This window comes from Molothrus aeneus, chromosome 19, assembly GCF_037042795.1.
Source record: "Molothrus aeneus isolate 106 chromosome 19, BPBGC_Maene_1.0, whole genome shotgun sequence".
Lineage (NCBI taxonomy): Eukaryota > Metazoa > Chordata > Aves > Passeriformes > Icteridae > Molothrus > Molothrus aeneus.
Genome location: NC_089664.1, coordinates 1,841,749 through 1,869,640, shown reverse-complemented (window position 1 = coordinate 1,869,640; position 27,892 = coordinate 1,841,749). Strand labels below are relative to the sequence as shown.

At 52.5% G+C, this 27,892-nt stretch overlaps 3 protein-coding genes across 5 annotated transcripts in view; 1 reads left to right on the top strand and 2 right to left on the bottom strand.

Moving 5' to 3' along the window:
- Positions 1–3,911: 3,911 nt before the first annotated feature.
- TUBB4B (tubulin beta 4B class IVb) lies at positions 3,912–6,049 on the top strand. Its single transcript, XM_066562716.1, has 4 exons — positions 3,912–4,042; positions 4,138–4,246; positions 4,323–4,433; positions 4,842–6,049. Exons 1-4 carry the CDS (start codon positions 3,986–3,988, stop codon positions 5,900–5,902), a joined length of 1,338 nt encoding a protein of 445 aa, XP_066418813.1. The 5' UTR covers positions 3,912–3,985; the 3' UTR covers positions 5,903–6,049.
- On the bottom strand, positions 6,039–21,868 carry CIMIP2A (ciliary microtubule inner protein 2A). The gene is made up of 8 exons (XM_066562717.1): positions 21,813–21,868; positions 18,419–18,588; positions 14,691–14,806; positions 14,340–14,513; positions 12,312–12,417; positions 10,749–10,843; positions 7,760–7,877; positions 6,039–6,127 (listed from the first exon to the last, which is right to left on the bottom strand). The coding sequence occupies exons 1-8, from the start codon at positions 21,866–21,868 to the stop codon at positions 6,039–6,041; spliced, it is 924 nt and encodes a 307-aa protein (XP_066418814.1).
- Positions 21,869–25,617: 3,749 nt separating this feature from the next.
- Positions 25,618–27,892, bottom strand: part of LOC136564702 (discoidin domain-containing receptor 2-like) — a 64,467-nt gene continuing 62,192 nt past the window's right edge. For all 3 annotated transcript variants that reach the window (XM_066562925.1, XM_066562923.1, XM_066562924.1), the window contains one exon: positions 25,618–27,788. In XM_066562925.1, coding sequence (XP_066419022.1) covers positions 27,740–27,788 — 49 coding nt within the window. In that variant the 3' untranslated portion in view covers positions 25,618–27,739. The remainder of the gene's footprint in view (positions 27,789–27,892) is intronic.

Genomic DNA, 27,892 nt, shown 5'->3' with positions numbered 1-27,892 from the left:
TGTCCCTCCCTTAACTCAGGGCTTCAGGTTTTTACCTACAGAAACAGAATCTGTGATTCCTGTCTGGGCTGCTGCCAGCCCCAGGTGGAGGCTCAGTTCAGATCCTGTTTCAGACAAGGCTGCAATCTCACTGGTTAAGCACCCAGAGAGGATGACAGTCGCTGTGTGCCTGCCTGCTGAGGGGAGGGATCAGCTCTGTACACACACACAGACAACACTTGTTCAGTAGAAGGGGAAGGTAATATGCAAAAGAGAAAAGAAAGTCCCTCCCCACTCTGGCCAAACCAGTTGTGTTTACAGTAAAATCTGTTTCCAAGCAAAAGGCAATACAGGTGGTTACAAAACCAAAACAATTGCAATAAAAAGTTTTTAAAAACTCTAATACCTAATTCAGCAAAACAGAAATGCGATTTCCAACTTGTTTTAACTTCCCTGTGTGTCTCTTTGGGTTATACCCAGGGTCTCTGGCCATGTAACACTGCCCTGCTGTTTTCTAGGACCCCTCTTACAGCATTAATTTATGCAGCACTTACAGATGGGATCTGCCCCTAAATGAGGTGAAACCTCCCTGCTTGTCACTTGCAGCAGAGCTTGAGGAGAGCTTTCAAAGTAATCAAATACCAGCCGAGACAGATGTCTGCAATGAAAACACAACGTGGGAGCCACAAACATCTCACCTCAGCACTGCTCCTTTCTCTGCCCTCCCAGCTGCCTTCCAGCATTCCCTACTCTGGCAAGCTGCAGCCTCTCCACTAAACCAAGAAATGCACTTCAGCATTTGGCTCAAGCAGGACCATGGAATTTGTTGCTTTTTGTCCCAGAATTTGCCTCACACTCAGTATTCCATGCAGAGGTTCACCCTGGAGGAATGCTCCATGTGAGCCAGGGTTCTGGCACAGAGCTGCTGTGGCATTTGCTAGCTCACCCCCTGGCACACACTAATTAATGCTGGCCTGCTTCCATAGAAAATGGAAAAATATTTAAGATAGAATTGTCATTTCCCATGGATGTGCAGGTAGCTAAGAACCAAAATATTCACTGACTGGGCTAGAATTAGCAAAAATTAATATTGCACAAATAATTTGAAGTTCCTCCTCCTTAGACATTCAGGTGGCTGAATCTCCTGGGGAAACTTCTAGAAGCCCAGAGAGCAAAGCTGAGCTGCTCCATAGGGTCCTAGCCCTGCTCCACTGGGTTCTGCAGACAGGTATAGGAGCCTTAACCAAGCAGAGCATTTCCACTCTCACACTCCCTCTGGGAATGCTGGGGGTGGCAACAATTGCTCACTGCACACATTACAGAGCAGCTTCCCAAACATGAAAGGCAGTGCAGGCTGGAGTAGAGGCTGTGGGAAGCACAAAGGCTCAGGATTGCTCATACAGTGAGGGCATGCATGGCACTAATGCACAGGCCTTGGCTTTCTGGCCCTGGCTGAAAAAACCCCAAACCTGTACCTGCATTAAATACAGCAGCACTTGTGGCAGAAAACCTCCCCCAAGCCCTGCAGTGGCTCCCCCAGTCCATCTCAGGGCAGGTTTTCCAAGGTTTCCCAAGCACACGTGCCTCTGAACGCTGTGCTGAGCACACCTGAAGAGAATTGATGCTGAATGTGCCTCCCCAGACAGCACCACACAGGCAGCACACTCCACATTCCCTTGTTTTAATCAGAAAGAAGCCAGGATTCTTTTTGTACTCTGAAGAGATGGCATCACATCCTGCAGAAAAAGCTGTCTTGACTGATTAGCACAGCCTTGTGTGAAACCTTGAGCATGTCTTATCCAGATTCATCCTGGCTGCCTTTAGTACCTAAATGATGCTGCAGTTTTTGGAATTGGTCACCTCAAACACCATCACAGAGAACAGAAATGTGATGTCAGAGGACTCCACTGAGCTGGAGTGAGCTGAGATATCCCTTTCCACTGATTCCAGTGTGAACACTATTTAACCAATGCCTGTAATTAGCAGGATAAATCTGGACCCTAATGGCTCTGCATTACTCAGCTATCTGAGGCAAAGGGAGCTGCATGAACCTCCTGCATTCCGGCTGTGGATGTGAGGGATGAGCTGTGTGTGTCTCACAGACACCTCAGAGGCAGACACAGGCCTTTCCCAGGACCCTCTTGGTCACTCCTGATGCCCTGGGGCTGCTCCAAGTGTTCCTGGACTCCTCCCAGCACCTCTGCAGGAATAGGTTGTTTATATGCCAGAAATATCGACCATCAAAATCTTTGTATTAAGCCGACTACCAGAGGTCATTCAGCCTCCAGCCAAAGCCTTCACGGGGCTTCTATATCCTGCTACCTCCTCCTCACCTGACCCAGGCACAGGATTGGATTATTGTTATCCAGGCACAGATTCCAGGATGTGTATGAGCCGTTTGTGTGTCACACAGAGCTGGCCTGTGTCAGCAGAATCGAGGTCATGGCTGCGTTTGCCTCAGCCCACCCCACGGCAAGGCAGCAGGACCAGACTCCCTGCCTTGGGAGCTCCATTAGGAGCCTCTTCCAAGTTTTTATTCCAGTATGAAACAAGAAGAGATGCTGGGACTTGTAGACCAAGCTGGCATCACAATGAATAGACACAACCATAAAAAGATTCTGCTGAAACAATAATCAAATATGCTTAATAAAACTGTGACCAATGGATGCACTGTCTGGGCAAGAATGTGCTCACAAAGCTGGGAGGTAGAATAAGTGACAAGGAAAGGCGAGGGTGGTATTTATCCAGCACGGGGTGTCTGGCTGCCTCATGACAGGGCTGCAGCACCCACACACAGCCCAGGATGGAGGCACCCATGTGGGGAGGCCTTGATAAATAAGCAATGTCTACCTCAGATCCCAGGGCAGGAAGGAGGCCCTCACTGGGGCCTTCCCCTCACATCACAGGGGCCCCTACAGAGCTGCCACTGCAGGGCTCAGAGCAGCTCTAAGCCCTCGCAGCCCCTCACAGCAGCCAGACCCCCCACTGCCCTCACAGCCCTCTCACTGCTCCCTATGCCCCCAAAGCCCTCAAGCCCTCACAATTCCCTCACAGCCCTGACAGCGCTCCCAAGCCCTCACAGATCCTCCAGCCCCCAGAGTCTTCTCACAGCTGCCAGACCCCCTGAGCCTTTAGGGTCCCCCGAGCCCCCACAGGAGCCAGGCTCCCTCAGAGCCCCTCTCAGCCTCATCCTGCCCTCACACCGCCCGCCCCAGCCCTTCCCGCCACCCGCGCGCCATGTCGCCATGGCAACGGCCGCGCGCGGCCCCGCCACCCTCGGGCCGGGGCCGCGCGCCAGAAAGTGCTGGAATGTCGCTGCAGCCCGCGCGTGCGCCGCGAGGTCCTTCCCCCACCCGCCGCGGCGCTGCGGCGGCGGCTGGAGCGGGACGGGGGGGACGACCCGGGAAAGGAGGAAGACCTGGCTGGAGGAGCGGGGGCGAGGGGCGGGGGGAAAGCGCTAAGGACCCGCGGGGAACCCGCCCTGTCCCGCAGTGAGGAGGAGCCGCGCCTCCGCTGCGCAAAGCGCGCACTCGGCTCCGTGAATGGGCGGCTGCGGCGGCCACCGCCCAGGGCCCGCTGCGGAGTCACTGCGACGGTTACCAGGGCACTTCGTTGTCCGCCAATCAAACGGCGTTAGCTCATCCCCCACGGCCGGCAGCCAATCGGCTTCGACATCAATCATTCAATTGAGCCAATAAGAAACGCCGTGAGCGAGCTGAGGCGGGCACTCGCGGCTCCCGGTTGCCTAACTGTAAAGCCAACAGATAGGGGGGCGGGGCGAATGGGAGCCGTCAGTTTGAGTGACAGCGACGCAGCCAATTATATTCCGTCATTTGTAGAGCCTCGCTATAAGCATCCAATCGTTGCTGCGAAGGGCCTCCTGGGCGGGGAGAAGACGGCTGCGCGCGCACTCCGCTGCTATATAAGGCCTGGCGGTTGCTTCTCGCAGCCAGAGTCGGTTGGGGAAAATCTGGGGCTGTAGTGAGCGCTCGGAGCTGCCGCCATCATGAGAGAGATTGTGCACCTGCAGGCCGGGCAATGCGGAAACCAGATCGGAGCCAAGGTCCGGGCGGGGAAAGAGGGCGCGGGGGCGGGAGGGGAGCGCGCCCGGTCCGGCGCGGCCGCCGCTGACGCCGCTGACGCGCTTCTCTTCGGCAGTTCTGGGAGGTGATCAGCGACGAACATGGTATCGACCCCACCGGCACCTACCACGGGGACAGCGACCTGCAGCTGGAGCGCATCAATGTCTACTACAATGAGGCCACAGGTAGGGCCCGGACCCGCCCCGCCGTGCTCCCCCCGGCCCCCCCGGCGCGGTAGTCATGGCTCTCCCTGTGTTGCAGGCGGCAAGTACGTGCCCCGCGCCGTGCTGGTGGACCTGGAGCCCGGCACCATGGACTCGGTGCGCTCCGGGCCTTTCGGGCAGATATTCAGGCCAGACAACTTCGTGTTCGGTGAGTGCGCGGGGGCGGGAGGAATCGCGGGGTGGGGCGGGCAGGGCACTGCGGGGCTGCCCCGCCGCACATGCTCTGAGGGACCAGCCCGGACGGGGCTAATCCTGGCGTGGAATACCGGGATTGCGGCTGGGAGCAGCTCCGAGGTGGCACCAGAGGTCGTTGCTTTTCGGTTTTTCGTTACCGCCTCCGTGCGTGCCACCGGGAGAAATGGAGTGGCTGCTGTATCATTGATAATTAATGTTCGCCTGTGTCTGGCGAGCCACTGCAGAGGTGCCTGTGTGAAACCACAGCCCTGCGCTCGATAAGATGAAAGCTTTCATGGAGCCTGATGCTCTTAGGCTTTGCTTGCAAGCAATAAGCAGGAAGCAGTGACCGTAATCTAATACGAAAATGGCTCTTTTCCAGGTCAGAGCGGAGCAGGAAACAACTGGGCAAAGGGCCATTATACGGAAGGTGCTGAATTAGTCGATTCAGTGTTAGATGTTGTAAGGAAGGAGGCAGAAAGCTGTGATTGTCTCCAGGGCTTTCAGCTTACTCACTCCCTGGGTGGTGGCACAGGCTCTGGCATGGGTACCCTTCTCATCAGCAAAATCCGTGAGGAGTACCCAGACCGAATTATGAATACTTTCAGTGTGGTGCCCTCCCCTAAAGTGTCAGATACTGTAGTAGAGCCCTACAATGCCACGCTGTCGGTGCACCAGCTGGTGGAGAACACGGACGAGACGTACTGTATCGATAACGAGGCGCTGTACGACATTTGCTTCAGAACACTGAAGTTAACGACCCCCACCTACGGTGATCTGAACCACCTCGTGTCAGCCACCATGAGCGGTGTCACCACCTGCCTGCGGTTCCCGGGCCAGCTCAACGCTGACCTGCGGAAGCTGGCAGTGAACATGGTTCCCTTCCCACGTCTGCACTTTTTCATGCCCGGTTTTGCCCCGCTCACCAGCCGTGGGAGCCAGCAGTACCGGGCTCTAACCGTGCCAGAGCTCACCCAGCAGATGTTCGATGCCAAGAACATGATGGCGGCGTGTGACCCTCGTCACGGCCGCTATCTGACGGTGGCCGCTGTCTTTAGGGGCCGCATGTCCATGAAAGAGGTGGATGAGCAGATGCTAAACGTTCAGAACAAAAATAGCAGCTATTTTGTTGAATGGATCCCTAATAACGTTAAGACAGCAGTCTGTGACATTCCACCTCGCGGCCTCAAAATGTCTGCCACCTTCATTGGCAACAGCACGGCCATCCAGGAGCTGTTCAAACGCATTTCTGAGCAGTTCACTGCGATGTTCCGCAGAAAGGCTTTCCTGCACTGGTACACGGGCGAGGGCATGGACGAGATGGAGTTCACAGAGGCTGAGAGCAACATGAACGACCTGGTGTCTGAGTACCAGCAGTACCAGGATGCCACAGCTGAGGAGGAGGGAGAGTTCGAGGAGGAGGCTGAGGAGGAGGCAGAGTAAAGCTATGCAGTTGAACACCTGTAAATTTTGTTTAAAGTTGTATGAACTCTCTCATTCAAAAGTTCTGTTTGTGTTGTGTTATTATTGCTGTTTCCGAGTCACTCCCAATGCTGTACAGGCACCATTAAAGCAGTTTTCACAGTGCAAGTCCCCGTCTCCTCTGTTCCCACCGGTACGATTCCCGCGTGCCGTCCCCATAGGTGAGCCCGCAGATGTCCTGCAGGTCTGCAACACAAAAACAATAAAACATTTGGCTTAGCACGAGCACTGTCGCCCTGTCCATGGTAACCCCCCTTCTGTCCCTGCCCTCAGCCAGGTGCCTCTGCTGTGTCACTGCCATGGTGTCAGTCTGGAGTGGGGACTGAAGCTGTTCCCTGGTGTTCTCTTACACTCAGGTACTGCTGGAGGGGGGCACATTTAACAGGGAGGGTGGAATTGACTCCAGGCTGTGTCTAAATTTAGGTACCTGCCTGTAGCCTGGTGCAGCCTGGCCTGGCAGGAGCTGAGCAGGGGTCACAGGAGCTTTGAGCTGCCTGGGCACAAAATGGTGTCCCAGAGCTGCACCCAGCACTGGGTGTTCCTGCAGCAGCTGAGCTGCTCCCTGCAGCTCCTCAGCACTGCAATCCCAGCAGGGAGCCCTGGCCTTGCCCAAGGGTGCTGGCTGCACTGTCACAAGTGACACCAAAGCTGTCCCGTGCACACAGCCCTGCTGCAGTGATTTCAGAAATCACAGTAGAGGTTTGGATAATCAGGTGTTGATGCAGCCTCTGCTCTTTGGGTGAGCTGAACACCTGACAGGGGTCTGGCCCTGGTTTGTCTCATGAAAACCCTGTATTAACAGCAGGTTTTTACAATGGAACCGATTCATGTTTGGTGTCACTTCAACTGACAAAGCTGTCACCGAGGAGCTGGACAGGAGGGAGCAGGCTTCTTCCCTGCTAAAAACATTCTGTTCAGTGTTCTGAATTCTAACTGCTTTTGTTTAAAAGGGTTTTCTGCCTTAATTAATTTTCTCCACCCAGAGCCGGACTGGTTGGAGCAGTTAAGGCTGTGCTGACTGGTGGCTCCAGAGGCAGGGAAGTGGCAATGTCTGCAGAACAGGGCCCAGTGTCAGACCTGCACTCAACATTCTCCTCTCTGGGCTCAGCCTCCCCATCAGCCACAGCCCTGCCTGGAGAGTTGTTTTCCCACTCTGCTGTCAATCCTGCCATATTTCATATCTTCTCTCCCATTTCCCCCTCTGCACTGCAGCAAGGATGAGCAGCAAGTCCAGTTCTTCCCAGCTGAGGTCCATGATTTCCCACCCACATTACTGAGCTGTGAGCAAACACAGCAAGGCATTCGTTGCTGATCTGTTGAGATTTTTTAGCCTGGTACATTAATGCTTTCAGGTGCATGGACACACTTTCCCCTTACACACCAAATTCCTCCAGACCTCTCCTTCCAGGCAGCCCAAGACAGGGCTCAGGCAGGGACCTGTCCTGATGGCAAATACCATTTCCCTGCACTTCCTGTGCTTTCTCAACCCCTCCACACCATCTACCTTTTCCTTTTTATCAGACTTCAAGCTTTTTAGAGCAAACCCCTTTCCTGGCACGTGACAGGTGGGATGTCACTGAGCTCAGCAGGGGATGGTGGCTGGAAATGTGAAGCCTGGGAGCGCCTGGCAGTGGGAATGCTGGGCTCTCCTGCAGCCAGGGCATGACAGAGTTCCAGCACCTCAGCACGGACCAGAAAAAACCCACGTGGAACACCTCAGTGATTGTTCACTGCTATGCCACTCCAGCCAGTAGCAGCACTACTTAACCCAGTAATTAGCATTAGTGACTTTCGTTTTCGCTCAGCTCATGAACTTACGTGGTACAAAGCCCATGTAGTTGGGGATGAGTCCAGCACGGTTGTAAATTTTGGTGTCTGGCCAGTGTGTCAGGGGGAATCTCCTGCCCAACGTGTAAGGTGGATTTCTCTCCAAAAGCTGGAAAACAAAACAAAAAAGACCCCACAACAACATGGAATGGTTTATTTTAAAACACACTATTTATACCAAAGTCATGTGCTTTGACTCTGCATTATATAAAATATTTAAGCCAACATAAAGCAATTCTCCTTCCAGTCCTGCTTTTTTCTAATTAAGAGCTACATTGCATTGTCCCTTTTTCCACTCCATAAATTTTTCTCCTGGCAGATGCTGGCAGCAGTCCCTGCCAGCTCGTCCCCCATGCCCACAGCATGGCTCAGGTGCTGTCCTTGGCATCCTGATCCAGGCTGCAGAGATTTATTCCCTTGGGGGCCATCCCCAAGTCCCAAAGCTCCTGCTCTGCTGTTCCTGGAGCTGGTGTTCCTGTGCTGTGGCTGTGTTTGGGCTTCACCCCCTTTGTGTTTCCATGAGTCCCACCAGCAGGAATGGCCTGGAATTCCCAGGCCAGGAGGAGCAGGAAGGCTTAGGGAGCATTAACTGAAGGAAGAGTGCAAATCATCTCCTGCCCTCTGAGGCTGGGCAGCAGGATGGGTGTCACAGAAGCCCTAAAGGTGTCCCTGGAGCTGTGTTTGGGATGTGGAGCGGGGATGTGGGTCACGGAGCCCAGCACACCGAGCCCTTTGTGCTGGGAGGGAGCCCAGGCTGCGGCTCCTCCAGGGCGTTTCTGCCGTGCTGCTGCCGGCAGCGAGCAGCGATCCATGGCACATCTGTAACCGAGGACAACAAAGATTTAGGGCAGCAGATTAGTGGCTTGAAGTCAGAAGCCATCTTAGCTGGAATTGTGGTGTGATTCTCCCTGCAGCGCGTCCGCCGAGCCCCGCAGCCCGGAGCGCTGAATCCCGCACGGACGGACGGACGGACGGACGGACCCACCCCGGCTGATCCAGGGCATGGCAGGCGTGTCCGAGGGCACCGGGGCAGCACATTCAGGGATAAATGCCCGGGTTCTGTTCCGTTTGCTCCATTTCAGTCACGGCAGCCGGCGCTGGGAAATGCAGCTCATGCCAAGCTCGGCGCTGCCCTGCGCTCCCCGCTCGGTTCTGCCCGGATGATTTCCCTGGGCTGGGGACGCTCAGCCCGGGACGCTTTTCCTACATCAGCCCCATGCGCTCGGGGATGGAGGCACGGCCCTGTGGCCCGGGGGGCTCAGCCTGTGCTTAATGCGCTGATCTGCTGGACCAGAGAGGCTGCTGCACCCCGGGGATCCTGCTGGATCCCTCTGCACCCCGGGGATCCCTCTGCACCCCGGGGATCCCTCTGCACCACGGGGATCACACTGCATCCCGGGGATCACACTGCACCCCGGGGATCCCTCTGCACCATGGGGATCACACTGCATCCCGGGGATCCCTCTGCACCATGGGGATCACACTGCATCCCGGGGATCTCTCTGCACCATGGGGATCACACTGCATCCCAGGGATCTCTCTGCACCATGGGGATCACACTGCATCCCAGGGATCCCTCTGCATCCCGGGGATCTCTCTGCACCACGGGGATCACACTGCATCCCAGGGATCCCTCTGCACCATGGGGATCTCACTGCATCCCAGGGATCCCTCTGCACCATGGGGATCTCACTGCATCCCAGGGATCCCTCTGCATCCCGGGGATCTCACTGCATCCCAGGAATCACAGCACACCCTGGAGATCCCGCTGCATGTAAGGATCCCGCTGCATCCTGGGGATCCCTCTGCACCCCAGAAATCTCACTGCACCACGGGGATCTCACTGCATCCCAGGGATCTCACTGCACTCCAGAGATCCCTCTGCATCCCGGGGATCCCTCTGCACCCTGGGAATGACACTGCATCCCAGAGATCACACTGCACCCCAGGAATCACACTGCATCCTGGGAATGACACTGCACCCTGGGGATCACACTGCATCCTGAGGATCCTTCTGCACCCCAGAGATCCCACTGGACCCCGGGAATCACACTGCACCATAGGAATCACACTGCACCCTGGGGATCCCTCTGCACCCCGGGAATCACACTCCATCCCAGGAATCACACTGCACCCTGGGGATCCCTCTGCACCCCGGGAATCACACTCCATCCCAGGAATCACACTGCATCCCAGAGAATGACACTGCATCATGGGGATCACACTGCACCCTGGGGATCACACTGCACCCCGGGAATCACTCTGCACCCTGGGGATCCCTCTGCACCCTGGGGATCCCTCTGCACCCCGGGAATCACTCTGCATCCCAGGAATCACACTGCATCCCAGGGATCCCGCTGCATGCAAGGATCTCTCTGCATCCCCGGGTCTCACGCCGTGCTGGGGGCAGGGAGGGGCGTGTTGTTCTGAATGCAAACTCTCAGCTGCTGCGGGAGGGATCTCGTTTTCAGTGCCCGAGGTTTATGTGTCATTGTATGGGAGTTCTTACAGCAAGGGGATAACAGCTTTTCAGGAGGGATATTTCTGCATCCTTCCCAAAAGGAGGAGAAAGGAGGTCGAGATCCCTTGAAGATAAATTGTGTTAGGAAAGGAAAAAAACCTTACAACCAAATAAATGATGTATCACAGGAAGTCACCAGCACTGCCAACCAGACAGAGGAGATGTATTCTATAAAGGAAGTGCAGATAGTTGCATCCTGTATTTCTGCACCCAGAGCAACATTTTTAACAGCCACTCTTGACCCAGCCCTCACTATATTTCCTTAATCCTTTTATGAACTCATTTAGCATCCTTTAATGTCCCAAGGAAACAAGTTACAGAATTTAATTGCTGGTGGTTTTTTCAATGTTAACTAACAGCATTTGATTTTGCTTGTACTTGTACCCCAGTTCTAATCCTACTCCTGAAATTTCAGCACCTGCATTATGCACATTCTCATTTCAATAATCTATAATTTACCAGGCGACGGTCAAATTCCTTCATGGCTTTCTTCACACCCAACAGGTAGGTCATGCCAATGTTGTCCAGGGAGCAGGGGATGTAGCCAGTGTACCCTTTGGGAGGAGGCAAAAGAGAACATTTTCTGCTTGAGAACATACAGAGATCATTTAAAGATCAACCACTCTAAGAGTAGAGGAAACTGGGAAGAATATAAAACCTTAAAGTATAGGAAGGAAAAATGAACCTGTTTAAATTGTAAAATTGACTCTTATATGTGAGGTATCTTCTCTGAAAGAGGTTTTTTGCCTTATCATTCATCATTCCCAAGGAGAACACAACAGCCTGAACTGATTTTTGTCGGTCTGCACATGGTATGGAAGAACCATTTCAGTTTCTTAGTCCTTTTTTTTTTTTACATCTACAGCTCTTTCATGTTTTCTCCCAATTTAATACACATTCAGGGCTAACAATGGCATTTCCAACCTTTTTTCATCATCTCCTCTCCAACAAATTCCCACAAAAGAAACTTTATAAAGTCTGAAACTACACAAAATCTAGCGAGGTAGAACCTAAAAGGAGCCCAAACTTCCCCTTTCCAAAGGAATGTTTTGGAGAGGGAAATTTGTCTTCTGCACCCTAAAGCCTGGACACTTTCTCATTTGAACTGGGATATTGTGATCCCTGTGATCCTGTGACAGCATCTTAAGGGGTGACAGCATCCCAAAGGGTGACAGCATCCCAAAAGGTGACAGAGCAGCCCAAAGGGTGACAGCATCCCTGTCCTAGGGTGACGTTCTGATGCTGTATCCCCATTCCTGTGCTCTGTTTATGCTGGATGTTATGTTCTGTGCCTTCAAGACTGGCTCTGAAGAGTGAAAGTTTTGTTTTGGTTTTGCTCTCAGCTGCTCCCCCATGGCTGGTGGGACACACAGACAGGGCAGTGCATGGTGCTGCTTTTGCTTTTTGCTTTTGCTTTTTGCTTTTGCTCTCACCCTTGCTTCTGCTCATTAGTTAGTTTAGATAAACAGTCCAAATTTCTTCCTGGACTGTTTCTCCTTTCCCTTTTTTTGGACCTACTCAAACCTGCTCCGGACTGGGACCTGGGAAACACCGAGAGTTTGCCCCTTGTGGCTGCAGCAGCTGCCCCAGCACAGGAGGGACTGAGAGCAGAGTGACCACCCCCAGGAGAGACTTTCTGAATTTGTCATCATTTCAGAGCGGTGACAGAGTGGTGTCACCTGGTATTGTTCATTTTGTGTGCTGGGGGTGCTGTGCCTGGTAAATAAACAGGTTCTTTCCACTTCTCTCCAAGGAATCCTTCCCAAACCGGTTGGGGGGAGTGGCTGTGTGGGTTTGCTTTCTGGAGGGGCCCTTTGGAGGTTTTCTCCCAAATTTGCCCTAAACCAGGACAATCCCAAAGGGTGACAGCATCCCAAATAAATGCCCTTTCAGGGAGTGCAGCAGGGATATTTTCCATCCCAAACAAGGTGGAGCCACGGGGCAATGCCACTGAGGTTTCCCCTGGGCAGAAGGGTCACATCATTTCCTCAGAGTGCTGCAGGTGCCCTGGCTGTGCTTTACCTAAGGTGACTTTCTGTCGGATGGCATTGGGCACTGGCAGCACTGGCAATGTGGAATCTGCTGTTGCAACCCCTCCTGGCAGTGCCACACCTCCGCTTTCCAGCTGCTCAAAACAAAAAAGAGAAATCAAATCAAACACCAGTAAAACCTGCTTCTCCCCTCAGCTGCACTGCTTAGATCACTGCCAGGACTGGGAATGGCAGCTGCCATTTCCAGTTCTTCCCAGCTTCACTCCAAGAGCCACCCCAGCCATTTCTGGGAAAGCCAAATTATGAGATGAGCAGCCCTAGAAGGGGTTTGCAAAACCCCCATGGAGAACAGGGGGAGCTTTGGGCACTGAGCTCCTGGGTAAATCTGTTTCTGAGGGCAAGGAGCAGGAATGCCCCTTCTTGGGATTTACATCCAAGCCAGCTTTTGACTCCATACGTCAAACCTCTAATCTCTGCCTTCAGAGGATTTCAGAAATCCTGGGATTTCTGCAGGAACGTGACAGAGGCTGTTGCTGGCTCCAGAGATAATATATGTTTTATTAAAAAATAATAAACATAATAATAATTTTTTAAAACCTAAAACCAAAACAAACAAAAACCCAAAACAAACAAACAAAACCCCAAAAAAAATCTCCCCACCCCCCCCAAAAAAAACCAAAAAACCCCCAACCAACCAAAAACACCCCCAAAAAACCAAAAAAACCCCAATCAAACAAAAAGAACACCATGAAACATGTTGGTGTGGAGGGATATTTGGCTGTGCTGTGCTCAACAGCCCCCAGCTCAACAGGCAAATCCCAGCACTGGTGTTCAAAGGAGAGGCAATGATGGTGGGAAATTCAGGTGGGGCAGATACAGGGGCAGAAACCCAACCAAAGGTGCTGGGACTGCTCTGGTTTTGGGAGGAGGAGGAGGAGGAGGAGGAGGAGGAGGAGGAGGAGGAAGGCAGCATCAGGGCTCCAAGGACACCCTAAGGAAGGACAAGCCTGGCTGCCCAGCATAGCATAACACAACTTTAGGGACTGGGATTGAAGCCAAACCCAGCCAAAGGAGAAATTAAGCGTTTTTGATTGGAAAGTGCAATTAATGATCAAAACCATCTCCTGAAGATGGAGTGGATTTGCTGCTGCTGGAAACATTTGTGTATCTGATCTTTCTCCACACAAACTCCTAACTTTGTGCCCTTGCCATTTGTTGGATTAAGCCCTGCTCTGACCCAGACATGGGGCAACTGAGAGGTGTTTTAAAAGCTTTTATTCTATTTTCAGTCTCATGTGAAGGGTGAGACAATACAGATGTTATAATTCACATCATCACAATCAGAAGCTTTAAAGCATTTACAACATAATGTAAAAAGCTAATTAAAGCTAATATTATTAAAGCTAATAAGCCAAAAAACACTCATGGTGTATTGTAATTAAGAAATAGTTAGCTTCTAATCATAATAGCATAAATCAGAAACTTTAAAGCATTTACAGCATAGTGTGGCTAAAGCTAATAACCCAAAAACACTTATAGTGCATTGTAATTAAGAAATCACTTCTAATTGTAGCAGCGTAAATTATAACATCTGTATTATCTCACCCTTCACAGGAGACTGAAAATAGAATAAAAGTTTTTTAAAGCACATCTCAGTTACCCTATCTCTGGGTCAGAAAAGGGCTTAATGTGGGTCAGAAAAGGGCATTTTGTGGGTCAGAAAAGGGCATAATGTGGGTGAGAAAAGGGCATAATGTGGGTGAGAAAAGGGCATAATGTGGGTGAGAAAAGGGCATTTTGTGGGTCAGAAAAGGGCATTTTGTGGGTGAGAAAAGGGCATTTTGTGGGTGAGAAAAGAGCATTTTGTGGGTCAGAAAAGAGCATTTTGTGGGTCAGAAAAGAGCATTTTGTGGGTCAGAAAAGGGCATTTTGTGGGTGAGAAAAGGGCATTTTGTGGGTCAGAAAAGGGCATTTTGTGGGTCAGAAAAGGCCATGATCCAACAGGCACTCACACCCGTGTGAAATCCCCTCCTTGCCCCTCACCCCCAGCCCCACTCACCGTTTTTGTCCCTGCACAGTGGCACTGGCAGGTCCCTGTCCCTTTGCCCAGGAGCTGTGCCAGGGGTGCCAGGGCCAGCTCCCTGTGCAGCTGCTCAGCCTCAGGGTGTGGGGCCAGCCCCGGGGGCTGCCAGCCCTGCTGGGCACCCGGCACGGCCGGGGGGCTCTGCCAGCCCTGCTGGGCACCGGGCACGGCCGGGGGGCTCTGCCAGCCCTGCTGGGCACCCGGCACGGCCGGGGGGCTCTGCCAGCCCTGCTGGGCACCGGGCACGGCCGGGGGGCTCTGCCAGCCCTGCTGGGCACCAGGCATGGCCAGGGGGCTCTGCCAGCCCTGCTGGGCACCGGGCACGGCCAGGGGGCTCTGCCCATCCACGGGGGCCTGCAGCGGCTCCTCCAGCACCGTGGGCACAGGCTGCGGCCCCAGGGGGATCTCGGGAGGGCTCCTGATGCTCTGGTAGGTGACATAACCTGAGGGACAGACACTGAGTTAGAGGATGAGGCATTCCTGTCATCCCCCTGCCATGGGATGGAGCCTGGAGGTCAGCAGGGTAGAACCAGAACAGATCAATTTGATAGAAACCACAAGGATCCACTCCATGCACATCCCAGAATAGCTACAAACTATGAACTCTATTTAAATTAAATGTAAATAACTAAAACCAAAGGGAAGCTGCAATACCTAAAGAATGTACTGCAGGAAACAATGAGATATGGAATTTCTGCTTTGTATAGGCTTCCATATTATTCCTACAATGATTTGGATGCATCATTATTCCTTGTAGCCCTCTTGGTTCTTCAATTTCCAAATCCTGGGAACAGTATACTTATGCCTGCTGAGTTCTTTTTTCACAAGTTTTGTTTCCATTTTTCCTCTGATCCTCATCAGCCCCATCAATAATCCAGCCTGCACAGAAATCCAGCACAAATCCCAGTTAAATAACATTTATTCCAGCTGTCACTGAAACAGTAAAATATCACCAAGTTAAAAAGTAGAAAAGGGGGAAAGCCAAGTTAAAAAGTAGAAAAGGGGGAAAAACCCTTCAATCCTTAACTCCACGTGGCTGTGTCAGCACACCCCAAACAGAGCCCCCTCCAAGGAATTCTTGCTCTGGCACCATTGCTGCTCATCGAGGAAAGGATCTGCTGTAACACTGGCTGGAAAAACATTATCTCACATCCAGCAAATGCTAAATATCTCCACTGTGAACCAGGGACAGAGCCCTGTCATTTGAGATTCTGCAGGGACAGCTGAGCTTGGCAACTTTTCTCTGATTTCCCCTTAGAAATCGGCCCTGACGTGGCTCCCCAGCCCCCCTGGCTCAGGCACTTTCTCTGTGCCAGCAGTGAAACCCATTCCCCCCCTCTCTGTAGTTCCAGAGGAGAATCCACCTTTTCCTTCTTGGACAACTGTTACTGTGTCAGCCTTGTCTTTTTCAAACAAACCAAATTCCTTCCATTTTTGTGCTCTCAGGCCATTTTTTCCCAGGTCATTACAGCCTTCCTGTGAGCTCCCCTTGAGAGCACATCTGCATCAGCCCAGGGAATGAGGAGCTCCCTTCCAGCAGAGGCTCCATCTGCAGACAGCCCATCCTCTGCAGTGCTGGATTAGTGCTGGACTCACTCTTAGAGGTTTTGTCCAAGCTGAATGATTCCATGATTTCTGTAAATCTGCAGAAATCAGCAAAATCTGCCCTTTTCTGCATGAGTATAAACTTCTGGTGGGCATTTAGGTGTGCAATCTGCCCATAATTACATAATAATGTGTATATATTCTGTATACAGCTTTGTGAAATATATATAATATGCTCTATGCAATGAATTATCAAGTATCCAGGCTGGCACCAAAATGAAGAAAAATCCTTGATTAAAATGATTTTTCAATCCAATGTGCAAATTTTAAAGCAGGTTTATTTTTTTACTTCATTATTAAGAAGAATGTTGAATCTACTCTCTTTCTCCCACAAACCAAAGGAAAAGGAAACTGAGCTTGTTCTGTACCTGAGAAATCCATGTGAGCTCCTTTTTATGACCCTGGGGTTTGCAAACTGATTGATTCTGAAAGGCTGCACAGTGAAGCATGAAATGAAAAGCCAGGAGAGCACAGAGCTTCTGATTTGAGGAAATATCCACATTTCCAACTCAGGTTCCAGTTGCAGCATGGATGATGGACAATTCAGCACATCCCTGGCTGATCTCATGGAATCACAGAATATCCTGAGCTGGGAGGGACCCCAAGGATCATCAAATCCAGCCCCTGTCCCTGCCCAGCAGCCCCAGCCTGGGCATCCCTGGCAGCGCTGCCCAAAGGCTCCTGGAGCTCTGGCAGCCTCGGGGCCGTGCCCATTCCCTGGGCAGCCTGGGCAGTGCCAGCACCCTCTGGGGGAAGAACCTTGCCCTGAGCTCCAGCCTGAGCTGCCCTGGCCCAGCCCTTCCCTGGTCACCAGAAGGAAGAGATCCCCAACAGCAGAGCCTGATTGCACCTCCAGCAAGAAAACAAATGGGGTTCAACTGATAGAAACTATCAAAGTATTGGTGCCCATCAATGAGACTTTATCAAAGCCAAGCCTTGAGAAAAAATCTTGAGACCGAGTTTGCTAAAGGAGCCACAGGCCCCACACTGCCACGAGCTCATTGATCACCATCACATAAAACAATCACATAAAACACCCAGGAGGACACCAGGCAGCACCTGGGCAGGGTTAAGGGACTGCTCAGGGCCAGCTGGGCAGCAGGAGCTGTGGTGACCTTGTCAGCACAACCAGGGCTGGTTCTTCAGGACCTCACTGAGGAGCAGCAAACACGAGCACCAGCACTGGCAACCAGGAGGGAACCAAAATAATGAGAGAGCAACTCGGTCAACTGGTTAGTTGGGTCTGTCCAAGGTGTATTTTAGAGCAAGGAAATGCAAATTCAGATCTCCAGGAATGAAGCCTGTAAACACCACCTGTGGGGTGCAGGCCTGGATCCTGGAGAACAGGGCCAGGAGCAGCAGAGAGGCCCCAGGTTTGCAAGAAGCTGCACGACACAAATTCCCAGTGAGAACTGAGAGAGCAACACTGGGGTGTGGCCATCCCCAGGGAAATAAAGACCCAGATCCCACAGGGGCACATTATCCCTGTGTTCAGCATGGAGGAAACTCATTGCCACTGTCCAGGGCATCCAAACAGCCATGGGATGTGCAAATGTGTCCCCAAAGGGTGGCACATCCCCAGGGCCTGCCCAGGGCAGCCCTGAGTGCCTGCCTGGGGCTGCTCAGCAGGGACACAGCACTCTGCACAAAGGGCTGGGACTTGGAAGGAAATTCCTGCAAATTCCCAGTGTTGGGAATCCACATGAGCCTGTCTGTGCTTGATGGAGGAGGTGGGGCCTGTTAGCAAAGTGGAAAGGGAAAAGAGGGAAAGGAGGGGGGGAAAAAAGAGGGGAAAGAGGGGGGGAAAGGGAAAAGAGAAAAAAAAAGGGAAAATAGGGGGGAAAATGATGGAAAAGGGGAGGGGGGAAAGGAAAAGAGGGAAAAGGGAAAGCACAGGAGCCCTTCTGCTGAGCTGAGGAGGAGCAGCAAGAGGCAGAATCAAGGCCAAGCTGTCAGAGCTGGAGCAAAGTGAGCTGTGCACCAGGTAGGTGAGCCAGAAAAGAATCTGATTTAGGAGACCAGACCTTCCCCAGAAAGATGGATTTTAGCCTGTGGAATTGTGCTGGGTTTGATTGGGATAGAGGTAATTTTCTTTATAGAAGCTAATACAGGCCATGGTTTGGATTTGTGAGCAGGCACCTCTAGGGGGTTTAGTTGCCAGCCAGGTTTAAACCACAGCAGGAATTCTGGAAGAATTGGGGAGTGAATTAATGATATGCCATAAAATTGTTTATCTTCATTGAACTGAAGATAACCTGGGAACTGAAACTCTCCACAGCACCAGAGTCCCCATCCTCATCAGCTGAGGCCAGGAGCTGCAGCACCTCACTCTGCTGCTCTCCAGCTGTCAGAGCTGTGATTGCTCCCAGGAAAATATCCCATTTCATCCAGGGACAGAGCCCACTGCTGGTAATTAACACAGTGCTCATTAGCAGGGTCCATTTGCTCACCTGGGTGGTCAATGTGATAATGGTACTGGAGGAGGTTTTCCCTGGGGTCCAGTGGTGCCAGCAGGGACCGAGGGCTCTTCCTGACGTTGGGATCTGTCAGCAGCTCGTGGGTGGTTCTGCCATAGGTGTCCCCAAACGTGAAGGTGAACTGAGGAACGTAGCCCCCATAGCTGAGGAGGAAACCAGAAAGGAGCCATCAGTGAGATGGCAGTGGGGGATGTCCACTGCTGGGTTAATTGTGGAATCCCAGACTGGTTTGGGCTGGAAGTGACCTTAAAGCCCATCCAGTGCCACCCCTGCCATGGCAGGGACACCTCCCACTGTCCCAGGTGCTCCCAGCCCTGCCCAGCCTGGCCTTGGGCACTGCCAGGGATCCAGGGGCAGCCCCAGCTGCTCTGGGCACCCTGTGCCAGGGCCTGCCCACCCTCACAGGGAACAATTCCTAATTCCCAATATCCCATCCAGCCCTGCCCTCTGGCAGGGCAGATCTGCTGCAGAGTGTCTGTACCTTGGGCAGGCCCTGTCCAGAGCCCAGGGAAGGGAGGATGGGATGAGCCCAGGGAAGGGAGGATGGGATGAGCCCAGGGGGAGCAGCACAGGGGGAGAACTGAGACCACAGGTGTGGTCACAGGAGCCAGCAGGGAGTGTCTGTGTTTCACATGCATCTTCTCCTCTGGCAGCACAAACTGCTCATCAGTTCTCAGGCATGTACAGGCACAGGCCCTTGGTTCATGGAGAAACATGGGTGAGGTCAGGAAGCAGCACCTGTGGATGTGGATGGGAAAACTCCCAGCCCAGCCTGGGCTTTGGCAGCACCAACATCCACAATCCCCCAGTTAAAATACCATTTCCAGTTCAATGTGCCTCTCTGCTCTGATACACTGTAACTGAGAAAATCCCAGTGTCTCTTGTTCAGTATTGAAACTCAGAAATCAGAACAATTCCTCTCTTGCACCCCCCTCTCTCTGCCCACAGGGAGGGGTGGGCCCAGGCTGATGAGCCCACCCAGGCCCAGGGGGGCACAGGGAAGGTGGTGAGTCCCAGGAACAAACACAGCTCAGGTTTTTGGGATCTCTCCAGGGCCCAATCCCTGGGATGGGCACTGTGACTTGTGGCCAAGGGCAGGGCAGGTGCTGGAGCTCTGGGACACCATCAGATACTCGAGCTGTCCCAGTCTCACATTTCCTAATGCTGATGCTATTCCAGCACTGGAGGAAGGAAGAGCAGCCAGTTGCAATGGACAGAAATATTCCATCAATGAGCCCAGCGTGGATCCGGGGCTAAAGCCAGATGATGCATGAGGATCATAAGATGATGAGTAAGTCCTTTCCCTTCCAAATAGCTTAAACAGCAGCCAGCAGAGCTGTGCATTTACTCTGGGCAGGTTTCCCCACTCTGCATGCAGGATTCCTCCTGGTGCCTCATCCCCAGGGGTTCTCAATGAGTTTTGCAACACGGATGATAAACTGAGCAAGGGCACAAATGACACAGCCCAAATAATTACAGGATGGCTGGAGGGATTTTGATCCTGGACAAAATAATGGCTGGGCTGAGAAAGGGCTCTGTTCCCCTGCAATTAAGCAGAGGTCACTGAGCCAGTGGGGATCTGCCATGGAAGGAGTCACAGGTAAATCCTGGGGCAGGGCTCAGCCCCAGCTGGGCTGGTTGTGCCCCGTGCTGGGGCTGATGAGGGGACCCCCTTTTGGGGAGCCCTGTTTGGGCTCAGGCTGGTGAGCAGTGAAACCCCTCTGGCCCGAGGCTGAGCCCTCTCACCCCCCCTTGCTCTGCCCTATCTCCTCCATCAGCACTCCTAAACCTGCTCTGCCTCCCTGCCAAGCAGAGCCTTGGCCCTGGGCCATCCTCGCTTGTCTCCAAACCTCCCCAGCTCTGCAGAGCCAGGCTGTGCCCAGGATTCATGGACTGACCCCTCTCTGCCCACCCAGACCCTCCCAAGCCATCCCTCTCACTGGGTTTAGGCTTCCCAGTCCCCTGGAGCACCGTGGTGCCTTTCCAGACCCCTGCTGTGACCATTGCCTGGCTCTGGGGCTCTCTTTGGGGTGTTGTAGCTTTGCTGGCACAGGGGGGTGCAGCACATGGGACACCCGGGGACATCCTGGACACAAACGCTCCTCCTGTGACACCCCAGTGCAGGCTCTGCTGGGGATGCCCTCCAGGCAGCTCCTCCTCATCCTCAGCACCCACGGGGGCTCAGGGGGTGCCCCGAGCCTGCACAGCACCAACAGGAACAGCAGCAGGGTTTGCCTCCTCCACCTCCTCCTCCTCCTCCTCCTGCAGCTCCAGAGAGGAGCAGCCCCAGCTGCTGTGTCCATCCCGGGGCTTGGAGCTGCTCCTGATGGAGCTGCAGGCAGGCAGGGCTGAGCAAGGCAAGGAGTTGGGGATTTTGGGGCTGCAATTCCAGCCACAGCTCCCTCCTTGCTGTCCCTGGTCTGTCCCCCAGCACAGCTCTGATGGCACACAGGGAATGTCACATCAGATGGCCACAGCAATGCAAACATGAGTACAAAACCCCCAGGCTCAGAGCTTATGTAAGCGGGAAGGTGGAGAGATGGAAATGGGACTCCTGCCTGTCACTGCAAGGGGAAGGGCTGGTTGGGTCACCAGCAGGAGCAGCCCTAAGGAAAGTGCTCCACCCTCCCCCTGAGCCCGGGCTCTGCCTCCCCACACCCGCCTGGCATTCCCTGTGCCAGGGCTCACCTCAGCCTGGGCTACTCCCAGGGGCTTCACCTGCTTTTCCCCTGGGGCCACCCAGCCCTTCCCACCCCCTTTGCACATCCCAGCCCAGGTCTCACCACAGGACCCCACACACAAATTCACAGCAAATCCCAAATTCCTGCCATTCACATCTTGCCTTCTCCCCCTGCCTCATATCCAGGCTTTCTTCCTTCCAAGCCTTTAGAGGAGAGTGTCACAAAGAGCTTTGGGAAGAAATCCAACTTATGGAGGAGATGACAAAACTTCCCAGTCTCTGACCCAGCAGCAGGACAGGGCTCCAGCCCAGTGACCAGAGGGTGTCACATCTGTACAACCCCTTAGTCAAAGAAGACTTCCAGAAATCCTTGATGCAAATATTAAGACAGTTTAGAAGCCAAGCCCTGCACAGTGGCACTGCTGGCATTTGGTAGCTTAAAAGAAATGGGGAGAAAGGGAGGAAAAGAACCACGTTGGCTTTGCTGTCCATGTGCCATGGCATGGTCTGTGGCTCTACCCCTGTGTAAGGTGCTGCTTCCCCTGGAGCTGGGTCTCCTTCAGACCATGGATACATGGAATATTCAATAGTGTCTTTAAAAAAACCCAAAACATCCTGAGTCATGAACACTCCCTGACCCCAAGCGGAGCCATGTGCATTGGAAATGGATGTTTTGGATGAACTCACCCAGGGATGTGGTAGGGGTTTTCAGGGAAGATGCTCTTTCTCCTGGAGCCTGCCATGATGATGTTACAGCTCGTGCTGGGCAGGGGGGAGAGGAGACACAGCTCAGTGCAATCACCAGGGAGCCTCTGTGATGTCAGCCCCAACAGTTCCACCTGCAGCACAAAACCCCTCAGCTTCTCCTGGACACAGCTCTGTCCTTCCCCGCCTGGGCGTTTGGGAGGAGCACAGGAATTTTACAGCATTTGTCAGGATTCCTGAGGGCCCCAGTCCTGGACCCAGCAGTGCCAGGGAGTGGCCCCAGCACAAACACAGCTCCATGTTCACAAACAAACACAGGACCCTGTTCACAAACAAACACAGGACCCTGTTCACACTCACAGCTCCATGGTCACACTCACAGCTCCATGGTCACACTCACAGCTCCCTGTTCGCACACAGCTCCATGGTCACAAACAAACACAGGACCCTGTTCACACTCACAGATCCCTGTTCACAAACAAACACAGGACCCTGTTCACACTCACAGCTCCATGTTCACACTCACAGCTCCATGTTCACAAACAAACACAGGACCCTATTCACACTCACAGCTCCATGTTCACTCACAGCTCCATGTTCACACACAGGTCCCTGTTCACACTCACAGTTCCCTGTTCACACTCACAGCTCCATGTTCACTCACAGGTCCCTGTTCACACTCACAGCTCCATTTCACTCACAGCTCCATGGTCACACTCACAGGTCCCTGTTCACACTCACAGCTCCATGTTCACACACAGGTCCCTGTTCACACTCACAGCTCCATTTCACTCACAGCTCCATGGTCACACTCACAGGACCCTGTTCACACTCACAGCTCCCTGTTCACAGACAGCTCCATGTTCACTCACAGCTCCAGGGTCACACTCACAGGACCCTGTTCACACTCACAGCTCCATGTTCACACTCAGAGCTCCATGTTCACACACAGGTCCCTGTTCACACTCACAGCTCCATGTTCACACACAGGTCCCTGTTCACACTCACAGCTCCATTTCACTCACAGCTCCATGCTCACACTCACAGCTCCATGCTCACACTCACAGCTCCATGTTCACACACAGGTCCCTGTTCACACTCACAGCTCCATGCTCACACTCACAGCTCCATGCTCACATCCCCCAGGGCCTGGCTGCCTCTCCCCCAGGCCATCAGGGACATCGAGGCAGGGGCTCAGGGCTCCCTGGGCTGCAGTGGGGGCTCAGCCCCCCCTCCTGTGCCTGCTCCCCTCTGCCCTGGCTGTTTGAGGATTCCCTGCTGGTTCCTGCAGGGTGAAGGTTGTTCCCATTCCCAGCACCTCATGGCCCTGGTGCCTTGCTGGGTCTCTCCCTGCCCCGCTGGAGGCAGGCCCAGGACAGGAGCTCCTGTTTGCTGAACAGCCCAGGGGTGGTTTGAGCTGGAAGGGACCATAAGAATCACCCTGTGCCACCCCTGCCATGGCAGGGACACCTCCCACTGTCCCAGGTGCTCCCAGCCCTGCCCAGCCTGGCCTTGGGCACTGCCAGGGATCCAGGGGCAGCCCCAGCTGCTCTGGGCACCCTGTGCCAGGGCCTGCCCACCCTCACAGGGAACAATTCCTAATTCCCAATATCCCATCCAGCCCTGCCCTCCTTCATCTTGAGGCCATTCCCCCTTTTCCTGTCCCTCCATGCCCTCACACACCCTCTGTACATTGAGTTGATCAGCTCCCAGATCTTTGGGAAGGAAAACATGGAATATTTTCCATGTGATCATAGGACTGGTCACTGGTGCAGTTTAAACTTCTTGCATATGAGATGTTTGAATTAAAAATTAAGTATTTATGGACGTGCTTGACTTTTAGACATCTCACTGAGCTGAGTGTTCTTCAGCCTTTCAAAAAGTATGTAGTAACTTCTGAAGTTGAAAATCATTAACTTCTTTCTCCCTAAATTTCCCTCCCAGCTGACTGGAATTGCAATTGGAGCTGCAGTGATGCTGCTACTTGAAGTAGTTTTTCTGTTTGTCATGTATGGGATAAGGAGACTAATTACCAAGTACTTACCATGTAAGTTTTAAACCCAATTTTTCCATAAATCTTGAGTCTTTTTGTAATTTTCAGTGGTAGTTGTTTGCTGCAGAGGTGTGGTTCTTGCAGAACAGCAGCTTTAAAGGATGGAGAACTTGTGTTGGTTCCCTTCCCCAGGTGTGAGCCCAGAACTGTCACAGGCAGCACCTGCAGGTTTCATTTCTTTGGGGTGTGAGCAGTGTCAGCCTCAGGACCAGCTGTGAATTCTGCAGAGGAATTCACCCCTGCTGCGATTTCACTGTCACAGATGGAGAAATGATTGAATTAGAGGTTTCCTTGGGGAGATTAAAACTGCCCAAGCCTTCAGTGTGTTTAGAGAGCCCTTTATCTCCTCTGGGGCTGAGGTGGAGCCTCAAGGCAGCCCTGCCTGGGTCTGGCTTGGCCAGGGCTGGGCAATGAGGGATCCCAGGGTGGTTTAAACCCCAAACCCTGCCCACAGGAGCTGTTCTGGAGGCAGCAAAGTGCCCAAGCTGTGCTCAGGTGTTCTCCCAGCTGCTGCAGGGGGTTTCTGATGTGATGCTTCTGTTCCAGAGCAACTTCAGCCCCACGTGCCTCAGTACAGGTTCCGCAAGAGGGACAAAGTGATGTTCTACGGGAGGAAGATCATGAGGAAGGTGAGGGCACCTGGTGAAATCCAGTGTAAAGTTGAGAGGTGTAAAGTTTGCAACACTTCACTGGCAGAGCCTGGCCCAGGGCCTCCAGCCTGTAAATGTCACTGGGATGTTGTGGATGTTTCAGCTCTCCTGCAGTACTGACTGCATTGCTGGTGGAGCAGCAGCAGCTTCTCTTTCTGGCCAGACCTTTCCTCTTTGAAAAATATTTGCAGGCAGTGAAGGCAGGAATAAATCAATGAATATCTAACTCCTGTAGGGAATTTAATAAATATCCCAGAATCCCAGACTGGTTTTGGTTGGAAGTGACCTTAAAGCTCATCCCAGATTGCTCCAAGCCCCATCCAACCTGGCCTTGGGGACACTTCCAGGGATGGGGCATCCACAGATTCTCTGGGCCACCTGTTGAATATTTGAGGGTTGTTCTTACCTGTTAAGGTGCCTAATTTCCCTCAAACTTAGGTCTGAGAAGATCAAAATGCTGCTTTGACTCCTGCCCTTGGTGCCTAAACTGAGAGATCTGGTTATTGTCAGCCTAAACTGTATTTGACTTTGCCCAAATACCCGAGCTCTGGCCAGGGCTGCAGGGCTCAGCTCAGAGGGGCAGTGACAAACCCAGAGGCAAAGGCACAGGATGCAAGGGAAGGGCCCACCAGGCACAAGGAAAAAGTTCTTGGGCACAGAACAGCTCTGGGACAGGGTCAGGGATGGCATTTCCAACCTTGGAAATTTTCAAAGCCCAGAGCACCCCAAGGGAACTTTGAAATCAGCTCAGCTTTAAGTGATCAGGTTGGTAAGGGACCTCTACAGGCTCCTCCCAGCCTAAAGCATCAGATTTTAACACTGAGATGAAGAAGCTGTTCATTGAAATGCAGCACCAACCAACAACCCCAGGCCCACTGAGGTCCCACCAGCACAAGGGGATTTGGGCCAGCACCTTTCCAGCATTTCCAGAAACTCCCTTCAAAACTCTCTTCATTTAATGGTCTGTGGCTGCTCCCTCCAACCCCAGGGGTCACATCCTCCCCAAAGAGCTACTGAGCAACCCCACCAAAGTGTCAGCTCTCAGGGCAGACACCTGGGTACAGAAAAAGAAGTGGAAATTCACTTTAGTCAAGGTTATCATTAGAATTTATTGATATGAGACAAACTTTGTATGTCACCATGTCAATGGAGGAACAGCATGTCCAGATGTCACAGAGCCCATGCAGGGACTCTCCCTGCCCTGGGAGCACAGGAGACCGCACACCCCCAGCTGGGGGGCACTGGGGACATTTCCTGGGGCAGGAATGCTCCAGAAATACCTTGGATACCTTGGCTGGCTGATTTGGCAAACTGCAGCACCCAGCAGAGACCCAGGGAAAGGCAGCTCACTCCAAGCCCCTCCAGTCACAGGGGGAAAAAAGAAAACCTAATGGAGGGGGGTGAGCTCCCAGGAATCCCTTCAGGGAGATGAGAGCACTTGGGCCCTGTGGCTCCTCAGAGGAGCAGCTGGGGTGGGGCCACATCCCCAGCAGGACTGCCCAGCATGGCTGGAGCCTTCCCAAGGAGCAGCACAGCCATGCCACGCTCCAGCCTGGCACCTGCCCAGTCAGAAGCAGGGTTTCTCTTTTAGCACAACCATCCCTGTCTTGTAACCACTCAGACATTCTCCTCTCAGCAGTGCCCTCTCACAGCACAGCCAGCCTGTCATCCATGCTATGATGAAAATTATCTTTATAATCTTTACTGGAAATACATTTTATGCTGGATTCTACCTTAAAAAAAAAAAAAAAAAGCCAAGTGCTGTGCTTTCATCTTCTCCCAGCTTATGAAATATTTGGTTTGGTCCTAAGTATCTTGCTAAATGATTAGAGAGGGAATAGCAGAGTATTCCCCAGGCACCTGGTAAATCCACAATGGATTTAGTGTAGAAACACACTAAACTCTCTAACTCGCTCCAAATGGATTTCAGAGCCCTCTAAAACCCTCCAGAGAATGAGCTGTTTGTGACAGGACACACGAAAAGCAACCCCAAGTTCAATGAGTGACTGAGGAAAAAGGACAGGGGACGTGCCAGCCCAGCCCCTGTGACAGGGCAGTGACAGCCTGGCCATGGCACCACTGCTGCACACCTGGAGAGGAACCCCTGGCTCCAGGCACACACAGGTGGGAGCTGTGTGCTGCTCCTGGGAGCTGTGACAAGTGACAAAGAGGGCTCTGCTCTCAGCCATCTGCCCCCAGCCCATCTCAGTTCCCTCTCACATGTAACAGCATTGATCTAGAGATCTCATATTGATGGGTAATTATACAGGATTAATTGCACATCAGTCCATTGTGGCTACAAGTTCATTAGGTTAATAACTCTACATAGTGACAGTAGTACAGTATCAGCTACTTCTCAATACAAACTCCCTACCCTAACCTTAATTTGTAGGTCAGAGGAAGACCTTCTAACACAGTGACCTCCCAATAACCTTTAACATTCATTTTAAAATCATTTTTCTAGAAAACAAAACAAAAAAAAAATCCAGTGTGGGGAAAACGCACATATATAACCAAAGCAGTGCTTAACAACCACAGGAAAACAGAACATCATCTTGGACTCTTGTTTCAGCATCTTCTGTGGACCCTGGCAGTGTCACTCCCAAAGGGATCCTCAATGCTCCGTCAGTTCCCAAGTCCATTAAACCATTTCCCAGCTCCAGATGTTTCTGGCCTCTCACCATTGTCTGTAGCAAGAGCACACAGAAACACTTGCTCATGTGCACAAGACTTCCATCAGATTCCATGGAAGAGCTCTGGAAGGCTGCAGCCTTTCCTTCCAGAAGCCTTGTTCTCAAGTGGCAGCACTCTCACCTTCTCTTCCAGCCAGGAGAGAGCTCCAAGTCCCTCCAAGTTTTACTCATTCCTTCTGCCCAAAGCTGTATGGGTATCCAATAAAACCCCTCTCACAGTATTCCCAGGAAATGATTCAGAAGAGGAGATGATTTTTCAACCAAATGAGATCCTCTGGTCCTGTGTGTCAGACCATGGCCAAGAGAATGAGCAGCTGCCATGGACGTCCCAACTGCAACAGTCAGGGAGGGGAGCCTGACTGAGAGGGACAGGCAAAGAGACCCAAAGTCACTCTGTGCTCGAGCTTGCCTCTTCCTGGACTCAAATGTTTGATTCCATTTGTTCTAGCAGGAACTGGTGGATCATGTCAAAAGTGGGACGATCTTTGATATCCCTGCTCCAGCATTTCAGCATCAGGTCGAACACAGGGTTAGGGCACAGAGGAGTCTGGGACAGATAGATCTGAAAGGAAGAGTCACAATGTTTCAGGGGGGTTCTCACAAAGGAAATGAACCTTTAGTCAAGTAACACCAAGAGACAGTTTCATTCCAGGGTTACAAGACACA

Bases quoted from the DNA above. Each gene is read 5' to 3' on its own strand.
- TUBB4B (XM_066562716.1), top strand. From the start codon at position 3,986: ATGAGAGAGATTGTGCACCTGCAGGCCGGGCAATGCGGAAACCAGATC. The intron at 4,043-4,137 runs GTCCGGGCGGGG...TCTCTTCGGCAG, and splicing joins GAAACCAGATCGGAGCCAAG to TTCTGGGAGGTGATCAGCGA. The intron at 4,247-4,322 runs GTAGGGCCCGGA...CCTGTGTTGCAG, and splicing joins CTACTACAATGAGGCCACAG to GCGGCAAGTACGTGCCCCGC.
- CIMIP2A (XM_066562717.1), bottom strand. From the start codon at position 21,868: ATGGCAGGCTCCAGGAGAAAGAGCATCTTCCCTGAAAACCCCTACCAC. The intron at 18,589-21,812 runs GTGAGTTCATCC...TTTCCTCCTCAG, and splicing joins AACCCCTACCACATCCCTGG to CTATGGGGGCTACGTTCCTC. The intron at 12,418-14,339 runs GTGAGTGGGGCT...TTTTGTTTTGAG, and splicing joins ACTGTGCAGGGACAAAAACG to CAGCTGGAAAGCGGAGGTGT.